This window comes from Squalius cephalus (assembly GCF_949319135.1).
Source record: "Squalius cephalus genome assembly, chromosome: 2".
Lineage (NCBI taxonomy): Eukaryota > Metazoa > Chordata > Actinopteri > Cypriniformes > Leuciscidae > Squalius > Squalius cephalus.
Genome location: NC_137123.1, coordinates 12880633 through 12898393, shown reverse-complemented (window position 1 = coordinate 12898393; position 17761 = coordinate 12880633). Strand labels below are relative to the sequence as shown.

General features: G+C 35.3%; 1 protein-coding gene across 2 annotated transcripts in view; it reads left to right on the top strand.

Annotated features, from left to right (window-relative positions):
- LOC307152052 (complement C3-like) overlaps positions 1–17761 on the top strand; it is a 271787-nt gene that overhangs the window by 251105 nt on the left and 2921 nt on the right. For both annotated transcript variants that reach the window (XM_079860447.1, XM_079860448.1), the window contains 12 exons: positions 1108–1264; positions 1424–1587; positions 1665–1823; positions 2066–2125; positions 5354–5444; positions 5807–5852; positions 11819–11909; positions 12022–12111; positions 12666–12771; positions 14362–14451; positions 14676–14762; positions 15095–15178. In XM_079860447.1, the coding sequence (XP_079716573.1) occupies positions 1108–1264; positions 1424–1587; positions 1665–1823; positions 2066–2125; positions 5354–5444; positions 5807–5852; positions 11819–11909; positions 12022–12111; positions 12666–12771; positions 14362–14451; positions 14676–14762; positions 15095–15178 (1225 nt within the window). The remainder of the gene's footprint in view (positions 1–1107; positions 1265–1423; positions 1588–1664; positions 1824–2065; positions 2126–5353; positions 5445–5806; positions 5853–11818; positions 11910–12021; positions 12112–12665; positions 12772–14361; positions 14452–14675; positions 14763–15094; positions 15179–17761) is intronic.

Genomic DNA, 17761 nt, shown 5'->3' with positions numbered 1-17761 from the left:
GTGGTTTTATTCATGATAAAAGTAATTTGATTCTGCATGTCTAGCAATGTTATCAAATAATGTACTTGGTTTTTAATAACTATTTAGTGCACAAAAACCTTTCATCTATGGCATTACTTAGACGCACACAGACATCAAGAAACAGCATATGAATCTCAACAATGGTGACAATCAAACAAAATATCCAGATAATCAGATCAACTACAGCTGCATAATGTATTAATGCCGCAATGCATGCTGGGAGATGTGGGTGAGTTTTGATTGGTGGTTCCCAGCATGCACTGCAGCATGAAGCGTTTCATTGATTGTCACCATTGTTGAGAGTCATACACTGATTCTTGATAGCTAAGTAACAATCTTGAGTTTAATGCATTAAATGTTTTTTTAAATCCTTTATTAATTAAAAAACCCCCGTTATTCTCATGCTGTTAAATTAAATGGCTTCTATTATAATACAACATTAAAATCACAAGTCCTATATAACCAAACATTAGACACTGAATAAGATCAGAGATTCAGGCAATTACATGATGATATAAACATCTTCAATAAACCGCCAACATCTCCTGATTTCATGGCTTTTTTAGCTACAACAGTTGTGCTTTATAAACACACAATTACAGCAGCCAGAGAAAATTTTATATTAAAGAGTCAAGGGTCAAGAGCACAACTAAAGCAAACGCTAACCACCATCATGGTGTCATCAAAATATGTTTAATATATTTTAAACTATTTAAATATTATATTTATTTAAACCGGAAAGTAAATAAAGTAAATCTGGTTAGTTTTAAGTGAAGCTGGTGATAAGTGTACGGCCATGCATTTCACCTTTTTGTTTTGCAAAATGACATCAGCAGAGGTCAAATCTTGACATCAAATTGACATCAACACTTTGACGTCAATTTGACTTTCATTTTTGACCTATTTCTTGACGTAATTTTGACATCAAGATGCCCGCTGGGTTATGACAAAGTTAATCTAAAGAATTGTGATGGGTGAAGTCATACAGGTAACAACTTAAATTAACCTTGAAGAGTTGGTGAATTATACAGTATGTTGTAGGATGCACATCTGAGAACTTTTAACCTCTTACACACTCTTTTATAGAGTCTGGATGAAAGTATCAGGAGGGCTGTTGCTTTCTTAGAAGGTCGACTTCCACAACTGACCAATCCTTACGCTGTTGCGATGACGTCCTACGCCATGGCCAATGCTGACAAACTCAATAAAGAGATCTTGATGAAACATTCCACCAAAGGAGATGGTCAGTAACAAGTCATAAAAAAGTGTTTTGCTTTATACAGCATGGAATAATTCTAATCCAAACCCAGTGTAAATAATGGAAAAATTATAAAATTTTGTAGTGTAATGATTGCAACAGCAACACAGTCCTGTTATTATTCCTGCTTTGTGTTTGAATCAGCCGGTAGGTCCTGGACTGTCGCTGGACAGCATCAACACTCTCTAGAGGCAACGGCCTATGCTGTGCTGGCACTTGTGAAGGGCAAAGACTTTGATAAAGCAGGAGAGGCAGTGCGCTGGCTGCGTTCACAACAGTCTCATTATGGTGGATCTGGCACCACACAGGTACACTAACATCTCATCATCTGACTGTGATAAACAGATGCAGAACTTGTCTTTGAATGCTGTTCTGCACTTTCCAGGCGACCATCATGGTGTTCCAGGCCGTGGCAGAGTATCGCACGCAGGTGAATGACCGACAAAACTTCAATCTGGATGTGGAGCTGTCCGTGGCAGGAAGAATGGAACCTGTCAGATTTACAATTAAAAGGGACAATATGCATCTTACACAGTCATACAAGGTGAGGATTAAACTCATCAACCTGCTTCAAAATGTGTGTTGCTCATGACAATTGAATCATTTTGTATCATAGTAAGTGAGGAATGTTGGGAGTTTTGTTATTTGTCATCCATCATCCACATCCATCATATTTAACTGTCTACATCAAATGTGTTGAGTTTGGTCAATAAAGTCTTCAGGTATCTCTGCTACATCATGGATTTGATGATCCTGCTGACTCGAGTACATGTGTTCACTCAACAGGTGGAGATCAACAAGGACTTCAATGTGACGGCTAGAGGAACTGGAACAGCCACTCTCTCAGTGAGTGTTCATGAGCATTTATACGGTCAACAGCAAGATTAAAGCATTTGAACACACTGTTAGACCTTACCAGTTTTTTTTACAGTATAATACTGGCAACACTGTATTTAGGGCTGTGCGATATATATCGTGAGATTGTTATGCGCATCTCGTCAGTAAAGCCGGTTCCTTGATTAGTAGTAAATCGCCATCACCTGCTTTCAGATGAAGCGGCATTTAGGGCTGAGGAGATAATTAAGTGATTAATTTAGTGATGATTGAGCATTATTGAAGACACCTGATGTTAACAAGCAGAATCACTGAAGAAGAAAATCACAAATTGTAAGTTACCATTAAGGTGATGGGTGTTTGCTTTAGTTGGGCTCTAGACCATTATATGTTTACTTTAATATTTAATGTTGTTTGTCTGCTGTTATTGATTTATAACAGTTAAATGAACAAAGTAAAATGTTATCTTATAGTGTTGGTTATGTTTTGACATAATCATGCTGTGATCTGAAAAAGGAAACTTATTGAGATAGTTTGGTTTAACTTGTTAGCAGCAGTTTAGTGATTCTTCAGCCTATGATTATCAGTACTTTACTTATAATTCTAAATATTTAATAAACATTGTTCTGATCAAAAGACATTCAGATAAATTCATTTAAAACACAGACATCAATAATCAGCCTGTGAATCTCAACAATGGTGACAATAATAAAGCATGTTGCAGTGGCTGCCACCAATCACAACTCATTAATGGCTCCCCTCATGCATTGCGGTATGAATAAATTATGATCTGAATTGTCTATGTAATTTACTTTTCCTAATTGAATATTCTGCTCCTCACCATTGTTGAGATGCATAGACTGAATCTTGACATCTGTGTGTGCCTAAAAGAACGATTTTTTTTTTTAAGCAACTTTTAAGAAATCCTTTATATTATATCAAAAATGCTGGGCATTTATGCAGATTCACTAACCAACAACATAAATCGAAGTCAGAAAGAAGAATTTTAATGAGTTCAGTGATCAAGTTCAAATGATGATTGTCATAACATAGCCAACACCATCAGATCACTCTTTTCTTTGTTCAACTGGTGATTATAATTCAGAAACAACAGACAAACAAAATCTAAAGTTAATAATATATGGGTCAAGAGTCCAACTAAAGCAACCATTGATCGTCATAACGGTAACTTACAATTTGTGATTTTCTCCTTCAGTGATTCTGCTTCTTAACATCAGGTGTCTTCAATAATGTTCAATCATCACTAAATTAATCACTTAATTATCTCATTAACTTAAACACTCTTGAGTGTGGACTCATACACTCCCAGGAGTGTTAATTTAACACTGGAGTTTTTGCTGTGTACAAAGAGCCGTAGTTAACTGACAAGCTGAGCCATATCGCATTAATTATCGCTGGCGATACGTCCGCGATATTAATGCGATATGGCTCAGCTTGTCAGTTAACTACGGCTCTTTGTAGTAAATGCCGCTTCATCTGAAAGCAGGTGATGGTGATTTACTACTAATCAAGGAACCGGCTTTACTGACGAGATGCGCATAACAATATCGCGATTTAAATCGCCCAGCCCTACTGTGAACTTATTTCATTTGAAACCACAACAAATCTTTTGTACATAAAGAGATTTCCACTGGACCAGCAACTACACAGTCACCGTGTGTTAAATAAAGCAACATGCAGCAAATCATCAATGTTTGTAGATCTTCTCCTGGACTGAAGCACAGGCTCTACTCTTCTGCACAATGGTGACCCAAAAAACTAGATTTTACAGTAAACTACTGGCAACAGTGTTGCCAGTATAAACCTGTTTTATAACTTAGTTTATTACTGTTAAAATACATTTTGTGGGTGTGTCTTTTTATCTTACACTGTTAACCCTTTCAACTCCACAGGGAAATCCACACTACAAAGAGTAAAAGTAACATTGAGACAGTGTTGCAGTGAGATAATTAAGAGAATATGTAAGTGAATGTTGAGCATTAGTGATGAACACCTGCTGTTAACAAGCAGAATCACTGAAGGAAAGTAAAATCATCATATAGCCTGTTCAATCACTAACCTCATTTACACTTTAATCCTGTATCAAAATTGTTACATTACCACCACTGTTAAACTACAGCAATGAGTTATAATGATGATTTTTTTAACACATCATGCACAACCAATAAAACAGAGCTACACTGACTTTTAGAAACACAGAGATATCACAAATTAGCATGTGAATCTCAACAATGGTGGCAATATTTTTTTATTCACGCAGGAGTGTATGCTGGGAGTTTTATACTATCCTGAAACCCAGCATGCATTGCGACATGAAACTTTTGATTGTCACCATTGTTGAGATTCATGTGCTGATTGTTGATGTCTGTGTATCTGAGTTAGGCAGGAGTTCAAAATGTTTTAATGCACTTTATGACTTCAATATCCTTCAGAATAGCTGATTTCAGAAATATTGCTGTATTTTATGGTGTTGATTAACAGATATACTATAAATATTATATACCCATAAATTCAAAGCTTATATTCTGGTTGTGATCAGAGAATTAGACATGTCCAGGACGATTATGACATCATCTCAACAGCCTAAAACAACCTGATCATCTTCCTCTTGACTATTTCTTACCATAACAAATGTGTTTTATGAACACACAGTAGCAGCCAGAGATAATTTAATGTTATAAAGTCAAGGGTCAAGAGACCAACTAAAGCAAACACTGATCTCCATCATGGTGACAACAAACTAGATTATTTTCAATAAAATATCAAAAACTAAATATCTGCTAATTCTCAACAAGAACTTTTGCACATGTATGAAATAAATCATAAACTGGTTTCACACTCAATGGCTGGAAGTCAGTTGTAGTTCTTGTGTTTCTCTTTTTTCTGTTCTTGTTTCTCTGTCCTTCAGTGATTCTGCTTATCAGGTGTTCATCAGTGTCTCAGTTCACTCACTTCTTTTCATTCACTCTGTCAAGGGGACTATATTAGTGAACTAATGTAGGGAATAGTGAATGAGGGTATAGGGTGTGACTGGGAAAACAGCCTCTGAGTGTCGATTTTGAGCACTGTTAATTCACAGTATATTCCTGTAGGCTATTTTTGTTTTCTTAGGTATATTACTGTTTTAATGGAAAAAGGTATGCTATTGTCAGAATTTGGCCTTTTTTTTACAGCAAGGGTTAACAGTGCATCTAATCTGAGACGTGCTGCTCTTTTCAGGTTCTGACGCTGTACTACGCCAGACCTGTTGAGAAGAAGTCTGACTGTACACTCTTTGATCTGACTGTTAAAATGGAAAAAGCCCCTGAAAGTGAGATTGACAAAGAGGCCTTTCTTTAGCACTTTATAAACATTAAGGCTTTTCACACTGTGCTTAACCCTGGGTTATCATCACTCTAACCCTGTTTAGGAACATTTGACACTTAACTACAACTACAATGACATTAGAAGTGGGTTAGCACTGCTTTCTACATGGATCATGAAACATTAAACATGATAACACAGGATTATGTTTACCAACGGGCTAGACTGACCCAGGGTTCACTTTTTCACAATTTCAAAAATAAATTACGCACTACATCTTCATTTTAATGAAATTTATTTTTATATTCCCTTTGGAAAGGGAAGACTTGACTTGAACTAAAACCACCAAATACTTTTGTTTCCTTTTAGCAAAACCAGGAGCCACTGCAAGTTACAACTTCATTATGGATTTCTTGTATGTGAACAAATACCCCAATTTTTATTTTATTTTTTTGTCAAGAAACCATTTAATTTGTAATCAATCAGCATGTGCTCATTTAGGCTGTTTTCACACTTGATTTGTTTACTGTCCCACACAGCAAAATCCCCAGTGTTAAATTAACACTCCTCAGTGTTTATATGTGTCCACACTACAGAGTGTTAAAAATTAACACTGAAGCAGTGTTGAAGTTAATGAGATAATTAAGTTAACACTGAAGCAGTGTTGAAGTTAATGAGATAATTAAGTGATTAATTAAGTGATGATTGGCCATTAGTGGTGACACCTGATGTTAATAAGCAGAATCATTGACGGAAAGAGAAAAAACAATAACAGAAAAAAGAGAAACACAAGAACTACTGACTTCGAGTCATTACACATTGTTGCACTTATTATTACCAGTTTGACTTTATTTCTGTCATACATCGACAAAAGTTCTTGAGAGTCAACAGAAGTTTAGACGGTAATATTTTATGGAATTTTTCTTTTCAAGTTACCATTTTGGTGGTCAGTGTTTGCTTTAGTTGGGCTCTTGACACTTTTTATTTTTTAATATTAGTTTTTCTCTGGTTGCTACAACTCTGTGTTTTTAAAGCACATTTGTTACTGCAAGAGAAAACATGACCTGCTCACAATATGTTTTGATGATAAAAACATTATCATGTAGTGACCTGATTCACTGATGTGAGAGTCTAAATCTTTGACTATATGCTTGATGTCTTGTTTTAGTATTGGTGGTTGTAGCTCTGAGATTCTACAGTTTGAGATCCAACAGCACTATTAAAAATTTTGAAAATACTTTGTGCAAAGCAGTTATAATGTTTAAACACAGACATCAAGAATCAGCATATGAGTCTCAACAATGGTGACAAAAAACAAACTAGTGACAAACAGATAAACTCTGAACATCACAAAACAAGCTACTAAAGTCAGAACAAAACAATAGCAAAATAAAAGCCAACAGAAAAAACAATGAAAATTACAGGACAATTCAGCTGCATAATTTATTCATGCTGCAATGCATGATGTCAGCCATTGATGCATTCTGATTGGTGGCTCCCATCATGCACTGCAACATTAAGCATTTGTTTGATTGTCACCATTGTTGAGATTCATATGTAGATTCTTGATGTCAGTGTGTGATTTCAATTCCTTCAGATCTATAAAACATTGCTGGAAGTAACTACTGTAGTGAAAAATTAATAAAACATGTGGATAATCAGTTTATAATGCTGGGTGACATCATTGAATCAGGCCACTAGTAATTTCATCATTGAAACATAACCAGGGCTGAATTTCCAAAAGCATCTTAAACTTGACTTGATTGCTGACCAACTGCAACAAATGGTCTATACGATCAAATTGGGCTTGCGATGTTTTCAGGAAACACAGCCCAAATCATAGTTTTTCTTGCCACAACAAATGTGCTTTATAAACATAGAGTTGTAGCAACCAGAGAAAAACTAATATTAAAAAAAAAAAAGGGTCAAGAGCAGCCCAACTAAAGCAAACACTGATCACCATAATGGTGACATGAAACGAAACATTCCATAAAACATTACCATCTAAACTTCTGTTAAATCTAAATAAGAACATGTGTAGATGTATGACAGAAATAAAGTCAAACTGGTAAAATAATAAGTGCAATAATGGCTCGAAGTCAGTAGTTCTTGTGTTTCTCTTTTCTGTTCTTGTTTCTCTTTCAGTGAGTCTGCTTGTTACCATCAGGTGTCACCACTAATGGCCAATCATCACTTAATTAATCACTTAATTATCTTATTAACTTCACCACTGCTTCAGTGTTAACTTAATTAACTCATTAACTTCAACACTGCTTCAGTGTTAACTTAATTAACTCATTAACTTCAACACTGCTTCAGTGTTAATTTTTAACACTCTGTAGTGTGGACACATATAAACACTGAGGAGTGTTAATTTAACACTGGGGATTTTGCTGTGCACATTCGCTGTATGTTTGCTTCATGAATGTGAGTACCAGGGACAGTTAGATAATGATATCAGGGGAGACTCCAGTTTCACTGCGTTCTGACACTGAAAAAAGAGTTTATTCAGAGTCAAGTCAAGTCATCTTCATTTATATAGCGCTTTTAACAATGTAGATTGTTTCAAAGCAGCTTTACAGAGATAAACGTATAATTTAAGGTAAGATTGTTTTAGCTTTATAGCGGTTCTTTAATAAAGTTATTTTCCAGCTAAAGTTAGTTTTGATTGATTCGCTTCCGTCGCAACGATCATTTGTTATTAAATTAGGGGCCGCTAAGACGACACAATTCTCTCTACACAGACTTTAAACGGGAACCTGTGAGAAACGCTGATGGCGTTCAGATGCGCATTAAGAACGGGTTCTATAGTTATGTGCGTTTGAAAATATGTGCGCAGGTTTGTAATTCCCTACAAACCAAGCCTAAACAAAGTACTGGTGTTTCCTTATAGTGTTGATACAGAATTTTATTTTATTTTATCAATCAATTCGGGGTAGGTACGCAAATTGAGTTTCCCGACAACGCTTTATCTGTAGAGTGGTAAAGGGATCCTCCATAGGGAGAGACTAGTTGGCACTTCAGCACTGTGTTGTCATCGGGTCCAGGCGCAGGTCCTTCATCAGATCTGGATACGGCCTGGATCCGGCAGGCTGCAGGAAAACCTCGGGATAAACAAAGACACTAAAATTAGCGTAGATGCCATTCTTCTCATGATGTAACAAGTACATCAGGATTTATGGGAAGTGTTCCCGGTTCCAGCTGACCTAATCTATGCAGCCTAACACTGAATTATAGAAGTCTATAATGTATTATGTGTATGCTAGGTCAAAGAGATGTGTCTTTAATCTAGCTTTGAACTGACAGAGTGTGTCTGCTTCCCGGACAATGGTAGGAAGACTGTTCCAAAGTTTTGGTGCTAAATAGGAGAAGGATCTACCGCCAGCAGTCCATTTTGATATTCTAGGTATTATCAACTGGCCGGAATTTTGAGATCGCAATAGACGTGACGGACTATAATGCGTTAAGAGCTCGCTCAAGTACTGCGGAGCTAAACCATTTAGTGCTTTGTAAGTAATCAGCAATATTTTTAAATTGATGCGATGTTTAATAGGGAGCCAGTGCAGTTTTGACAGAACTGGGCTAATATGGTCATACTTCCTGGTTCTGGTAAGAACTCGAGCTGCTGCGTTTTGAACTAGCTGTAGTTTGTTTATTAAGCGTGCAGGGCAACCACCCAGTAGAGCATTACAATAATCTAGCCTTGAGGTCATGAACACATGAACTAATTGTTCCGCATTTGTCAATGAGAGCATATGGCGTAATTTAGATATATTTTTAAGATGGAAAAATGCGGTTTTACAGATACTAGACACGTGACTTTCAAATGAAAGTTTGGTATCAAAGAGCACACCCAGGTTCCTAACCGACGACGAAGACTTAACAGAGCAGCCATCAAGTGTTAGACAGTATTCTAGGTTATTACGTGTGGGAGTTTTTTGTCCAATAATTAGTTTTTTAATCTCTGTTTTTTCAGAATTTAGTAGTAGGAAATTACTAGTCATCCAATTTTTTATATCAGCTATGCATTCTGTTAATTTAGTGAATTGGTAAGTTTCGTTAGGTTTTGAAGAAATATAGAGCTGAGTATCGTCTGCATAACAGTGGAAGCTAATTCCATGTTTTCTAATGATATCTCCTAATGGTAGCATGTACAGAGTGAACAGCAGCGGTCCTAGTACTGAGCCTTGTGGTACGCCATACTGAACTTGTGATCGATAAGACATCTCTTCATTCACTTTTACAAACTGATAACGGTCAGATAAGTATGATTTAAACCATGCTAGTGCAATTCCACTAATGCCAACATAGTTTTCTAGTCTATTTAAAAGAATGTTGTGGTCAATGGTGTCAAATGCAGCACTAAGATCGAGTAACACTAATAGAGAGATACAACCACGATCGGATGATAAGAGTAAATCATTTGTGACTCTAACGAGAGCTGTCTCGGTACTATGGTACGGTCTAAATCCTGACTGGAAATCCTCGCAGATATCATTTCTTTCAAGAAAGGAACACAGTTGTGAAGATACTGCCTTTTCTAGTATCTTTGACAGAAAAGGTAGATTCGAGATCGGCCTGTAATTGACTAATTCTGTAGGATCAAGTTGCGTTTTTTAACAAGCGGTTTAATCATAGCCAGTTTAAAGGTTTTTGGTACATATCCTAGAGACAGAGATGAATTAATGATAGTAAGAAGAGGATCTATGACCTCTGGAAGCATCTCTTTCAGTAGCTTAGTCGGTATAGGGTCTAACATACATGTTGTAGATTTAGATGATTTAACGAGTGTAGTAAATTCTTCCTCTCCTATAGCAACGAATGAATCAAATTTTTCCTCAGGGAGACTACAATGCACTGCCTGATGCGATCCTGTAGTAGACGGTTGCATAGTTACAGTATAATTTTGTCCCTGATATTATCAATCTTATAAGTGAAGAAGTTCATAAAGTCATTACTGCTGTGCTGCTTGGAAACTTCTGTGTTTGAAGCTTTCTTTTTCGTTAGTTTAGCCACTGTTTCAAATAAATACCTAGGATTATGTTTATTTTCTTCTAATAGGGTTGTAAAATAAGCAGATCTAGCAGCTTTTAAGGCCTCTCTGTATGCAATTGAGCTCTCCTTCCATGAAATGCGAAATACCTCTAGTTTTGTTTTCGTCCAGTTGCGCTCCATTTTTCTGGCTGCTCTCTTAAGGGCCCGAGTGTGCTCGTTGTACCACGGCGTTGGACTATTTTCTATCTTCTTTAAGCGATGTTAAATGTTAAAAGAGAGAGTTAAATGTTTCTGTCGCAATATCAAGTTCCTCTAAGCTATCCGGGATGCTGAGATGATGAAACTGATCAGGAAGATTATTAATAAAGCAATCTTTAGTGGCAGGAGTGATAGGTCTAACATATTTGAAACACGGAGTCGGTTTTGCAGCCTTGGCTAAATGTAATTTACACGAGACTAGATAATGATCTGAGATGTCATCACTCTGCTGCAGAATTTCAACGGCATCCACATCTATTCCGTGTGATAATATTAGATCTAGAGTATGATTACGACGATGTGTAGGTCCTGACACGTGTTGTCTAACTCCAATAGAGTTTACAATGTCTTTAAATGCCAAACCCAATGCATCCTTTTCATTACCGATGTGTATATTAAAATCACCAACAATTAGTACTTTATCTGCAGTCAATATTAATTCTGATAGAAAGTCTGCAAATTCTTTGATACAGTCTGTATGGTGCCCTGGTGGCCTGTATACAGTAGCCAGCACAAATCTCAAACGTGATTTATCATTTATACTATATATTTTTACATTAAGCACTAACACTTCAAAAGAATTATATTTACAACTTGATTTCTTAGTGGTTTTGAAAATAATACTATAAATTACAGCAACACCACCCCCTTTGCGTTTCAGACGAGGCTCATGTTTATAACAGTAATCTTGCGGGGTGGACTCATTTAAAGTAATGTAATCGTTTGGTTTTAGCCAGGTTTCTGTCAAACACAGCACATCTAGGTTATTATCTGAAATCATATCATTAAAAATGGGTGCTTTTGAAGTAAGCGATCGAATATTCAGCAACCCAAGCTTTAGCATTTGCTCATCTGTATTATAGCTGTTTTTTATTTGTTGAACATCAATTAAATTTTTAACCTTAGATGGGTTTAAACGTTTTTTGGATTTCCAAATTCGGGGAATCTTCAGAGACAAGCAGCTCTACGCTATACTACAATATAAGAAATCTGACATCAAACGGACTCAGGTTTGCATGTAAAGCTCTAGTGTGAAAGCAGCCTTAAACGCAGAATTAGTTGATGGAGGAAAACTGAAGACTTACGAAACCTGTTAATAAAACCTGCACTTTATCTCCATCTTTACAGCTACAAAAGTGATAAAACTGACGCCACTATGACTATTCTGGACATTGGCATACCGACAGGATTTGATGTTGAAGAAAATGATCTTAAAGAGGTATTATGATGATAAACTGATGCAGAATTGCCTCACATCTCCAGATAGACCATAAAACATGTTGGTCATCATGTGATGCACTGAGTTATTTTTCTCATTTTCTTGCCCTCAGTTGTCCACGGGGAAGGAGAGATACATTCAGAAATATGAAAAGAATAAAGTGCTGTCAGAGCGAGGATCCCTCATCCTCTACTTGGATAAGGTATTTCAAACAACTTCTACTGCCCGATGATGTCAAAAACTGATTTTTTTATTTATTTTTTTTATCATGAAACCAAATTTATTTTCAAGTCTGTGATATTGTTTTGCTTAATATCACAGTATTGATGAATTCTAGATTCGGTTTGGCTATTGTTCCAAGATGCTCATTATCTGTAAGGGCATGTGGGTCCACGTAACTTTGGTACATTACAGACTGCTTATCAGAATCATATTTCACATGATACTTGAATATATAGATCTAAATTATGTTTACATGTATATTTTTTTCTATCAGCTATGCAAAATAGAATACTGTTTTTGCAGTGTAATTGCAGCTGTACATTGTTAAATGAATGCAAGAAAGAAACCCCAATCACAATTCAAATGCAAATATAATTAATAATTTTGACTACAAAAATTGTTTTAAATTTGACACACATTATTAGTTTTTAGTTATTAGTTGTCGCTTGTGCAAATGTTAATGTGGGCAGTTTCAATTGTACAATTTGATATTTAATATCATGTAAATTTGCTTTAATTTTTTTGTCTCATTAGGTTTCTCGTAAAGAGACAGAAAGACTTTCCTTCAGAATGCACAAGATGTTTAATGTGGGTCTGCTTCAACCTGCTGCCGTCACAATATATGAATTTTACTCACCAGGTGAGCTATTGCTGCATGTACACACACTATTTCTTTTATCTATAAAAACAATTAAACTGAAGCTCTCAAATTAAAATGTTAATTCAGTGCCATTAAGTATTTGAATGTTCCTCCAAAACTCTTTTCTCCACTGTCCCTCACACTGAAGACTGTTGAACTGCTCCAGAAATTACTCTATTAACCTCATTTCCAAACATCTTTTCTCAAGGGGGAATTAAAAAAAAAAATGTTTGCACCATCTAATGTTAATTAGATATTTTTTATTCACAAATCAACTTAGTCTAACAGTTTTACAGTAAATTGAGAGAATATCAATAGTTTCCATATGGCACCGCTCTACCACAGTGGAATTGCAGTAGGCTAATGTATTTCCTGATTGGGATTTTTTATAGATAGTAGCATCAACAATATGATTGCAGTTATTTATTTGCAGTTATTTATTTGTGGTTATTTAAGGTGATTTTTGTAGTATAGTTGTCAACAAAATGATTTCTTCTTTTCAGAAAATGAATACATCAATATTTTATGGAAAGGGCAACAGGAAGAGTGCAGAGCTAGCTCTTCCATGTGATAAGAGTGTGGATGAGATAGCCAAATGATAGGGAATGGTAGGGATTAAATAATAGGGATCTACTTATTTTTGGTTTGCATGCTTTGGTTTGAGTTCCAAGTATATAAATCTATCAATTTCCAAAATAAATATGCATGTAAATAGCAAAGAAAATCATAATTTTATAGAAAAATTACTTTTTTGACCATTTTCCATTGTGGTACAGCATTGCCATAGAGCAACATTTCCTTAGAGCCACCCCAAACAACAAGGAACTCAGAGGTTATTCAAGATTATAGGCAAAAACACTCAACAGGGCCAAAACCATGGAACAGACAATCAAAGAAGCACTCAGAAATGCAGTTGTGACTTAGTAATGAATGACTGAAGAATTGTTATATAATATTATGAACAAGTGTTAAAAAATTGCTCTGTAAAATAATGGTTATCTGCTGGCAGATGTGGTGGCCAGCAATGTACTGTTATTTACAGCCCTTTACCGTTAATTTACAGCTCTCCTTTTTAACAGTATGTTACCGTAAAGATTCCTTGGAAGGTAACTCATATCATTTGGGAAACCGATTGCTTCAAACAGTTTTTATACTAATTTATACTGATAGTACTGTGACCTTTCTACAGTTGAGTGCACTGAAAATGCTGTTTTTCTACAGTTTTATGCCATAAATTAATTTACAGTTTATTACCGTTAAATTACGCTTCACCCGGTTTTTTTTTTTTTTTTTTAAACACAAAAATGTTGGAGTAATACTGAAGCAATGTTGAAGTTAATGATATAATTCAGTGATTAATTAACTGATGATTGAGCATTAGTGATGAACATCTGAGGTTAACAAGCAGAATCACTGAAGGACAGACGATTAACAAGAACAGAAAAAGTGAAACACAAGAACTACAACTGACTTCAGCCACAGAAGACATTAAATCTGTGAAGATCTCAGCAGAAGAGGATTAAACAACTCCAAAAAATAGCATTACCAGCTTCACTTATTACTAATTAAACCTGTGTGTATTTGTTTCAGATGCACGCTGTTCAAAGTTCTACCACCCTGAAAGGGCAGATGGCGCTATATACAGACTGTGTAAAGGAGATATGTGCACATGTGCAGAAGGTATTATCACACACACATAATAGTATAAAGTGACCATATCCAGAAGTGTTGTAGTTGTTTTTTTTTTTTGGTTAACTGCAGTGTAATTTTAAATATTAAATTATGATTTTTTTGTATTATTATTACCGTATTCTTGTATACAAATGAGGAAACAAACAATTTGTGTGCATGTGTGTGATTACAAGTGTATACGTGTGTATAAACATGAACTTCTCTGAACACAGAAAACTGCTCTTACCAGAAGAAAAACATACCAAAAAAACAAGAGTATGAACGTATGAATAATGCCTGTGGATTTGGCATGAGTTATGGTAAATGCATTCAGTTCTCCGTTAATTCACTGTCATACTTTAATCAGGATTCATTATTTACAACCCCCCCCCCCCCTCCCCTTCCCCCTTACTTTACACGTTTTCCATATCTCCTGAAGCCAAATGAAAGCTTTGTGAGAGGAACAGACCCAAATTTCACTTTTAAATCACTGTAAATCTTCCCTTCCACTGTGCTTTTAACTCAAGAACAGAATCATTCAGTCAGTGAGCAGTCTGATCAGTCTGGAGTTTTTGAACGTTTGACTTCTGCCACTGAGATCCAATCTAATCAGTTATTATGCCAGTAACAATATTACACTTATGTTTGACAGTTTATAAAGTGAAAGTGGATAAGATGGATCTGGCACAGGACACTGACATCTATCACTTGAAGGTGGAGCAAGTGCTGAAAGAAGGTACGGTTCAACGTTCTCTCCATGCTCATGAACTGCATATGAAATGTGTCTGATTCTTGTTTAATGCATTTTTTTTTCTCTCAGATACACACAGCAAAAACTTCAGTGTTAAATTAACACTCCTGGGAGTGTATATGAGTCCACACTCAAGAGTGTAAAGTGTTCAAATATGAGTGTTAAATTAACACTCAAGAGTGTTAAAGTTAATGAGATAATTAAGTGATTAATTTAGTGATGATTGAGCATTATTGAAGACACCTGATGTTAACAAGCAAAATCACTGAAGGAGAAAATCACAAATTTGTTTGGCTGTTGTATCTAAGTTATAACTGCCAGATGAACAAAGAAAAAAAGTGATCTGATGGTGTATGGAGCTAGAATAGTGTCTTTATTACATGCGAGAAAATAAAATGATCTGAGAGAGAAAAAAAAGTTTGAGAGAAAAAGTTATCACACTGATAGCAAAAAAGCATTTCATGAGAGAAAAAAGAATATTTGAGAGAAAAAGTTTTCATACCAATAGCAAAAAATAATAATATTTGAGACTAAAAAAGTTTTGAGAGAAAGTATTTTCTCATTGAACATAAAAAAATATAAATTTTACATTTTTTTAATTATTTCCGAGGAAAAAAAATCTCTCTCAAAATACTTTGAAAAAAAAACTGATCAAGCTGCTATGTCAAGATTGCAATGCTGGTGTGTGTGTGTGTGTGTGTGTGTGTGTGTGTGTGTGTGTGTGTGTGTGTGTGTGTGTGTGTGAGTGAGTGAGAGTGTGTGTGTGTATGTGTGTGTGTGTGTGTGTGTGTGTGAGAGAGAGTGTGTGTGTGTGTGTGAGAGAGAGAGAGAGAGAGAGAGAGACGGGAGCGATCGAACAGTATAAAAGGGTGATTGAACAGAGGAAACATAAAACTGCATAAAACTGCAAAGTGTTTAGCCTACTTATATTTGTGTAAAACATGCTTTTGTCAAACTGTAACCTACAACTGTCACCCAATTTTGTGTCAAACCAAAATCACACACACACTGTTTAAAAGCAAAAATTATCTAATCTTTTGGACATTCATCATATTGCATTGGTATTGCATTGGTTATTTTTAAGTTACACATTCTACATTGATTAAAAAAGAAAATCAAATGCGTTTTTAATGGTAGTATTATTTTATACAGAAATAAATTATTTATAATTCAGATGAGAATAAAGTTAAGTTAATTAAAATTAAGGAAACAAATAGGCCTATATTAATCTGAAATATAGCAAATTAATTTTAAATTCCCAAACATTGGAGTGTCCGTGCTCAACTAAGGCAGAGGCGGCATCTATGCCGGTGAACCGAACAATGGTGTAATGATTTAGTTCGACTCCCCAGACAAGACGATGCTCACCCGACTGGCCAATAGGAACGTGGCCCCGCCCATGACACAATTTTCACAGCAAAAGCAAAATCCTGACACGAGAGCAAGAAATTGCATCGAGAGCAAAGAAAAATGTTTTGAGAGAAACACTTTTTTTTTTTTTAGAGAAAATGTTTTCACACTGATAGCAAAAAATATATATTTGAGAGGTTTTTTTTTTTCAAAGTATTTTGAGGAATTTTTTTTTCTCAGAAATAATTTTATGTTCTGTGAGAAAATACTTTCTCTCAAAACTTTTTTTAGTCTCAAATAATATTATTTTTGCTATTGGTATGAAAACTTTTTCTCTCAAATATTCTTTTTTCTCTCATGAAATGCTTTTTTGCTATCAGTGTGATAACTTTTTCTCTCAAACTTTTTTTTCTCTCTCAGATCATTTATTTTCTCGCATGTAATAAAGACACAATTCTAGCTCCATAATGGTGTTGGTTATATTATGACAATCACCATTTGAACTTGATCACTGAACTCTTTAAGATCCTTATTTCTGACATAGATTTATGTTGTTGATCACAGCATAACTGTGATTCTGCATAAATATCCAGAATTTTAGATATAATATATAGAATTTCTTAAAAGTTGTTTTGAAAAAAACAAACAAATAACATCTTTATTTTAGGCACACACAGACATCAAGATTCAGTCTATGCATCTCAACAATGGTGACGAGCAGAATATTCAATTAGGAAAAGTAAATTACATAGACAATTCAGATTATAATTTATTCATACCGCAATGCATGATGGGAGCCATTAATGAGTTGTGATTGGTGGCAGCCACTGCAACATGCTTTACTATTGTCACCATTGTTGAGATTCACAGGCTGATTATTGATGTCTGTGTGTCCAAATCAAATACTTTTTCAAAGTCTTATCATCAGAACAACTTTAAAAAAATCTTTTTGATTATATTAAAAATTCTGAACATAGTATAATCTAGAATCACAGGCTGCTATAATCAACAAGGTAAACCTAACTCTCTAAATCAGTTTCGTTTTTCTGATGACAGCATGATTATGTCAAAACATAACCAACACCATCAGATCAAATTGTCTCTTTGTTCATCTGACCTTGTTATGAATCAATAATAGCAGACAAGTAAACATATAAGGGTCAAGAGCCCAACTAAAGCAAACACTGATCACCATAATGGTAACTTACAATTTGTGAT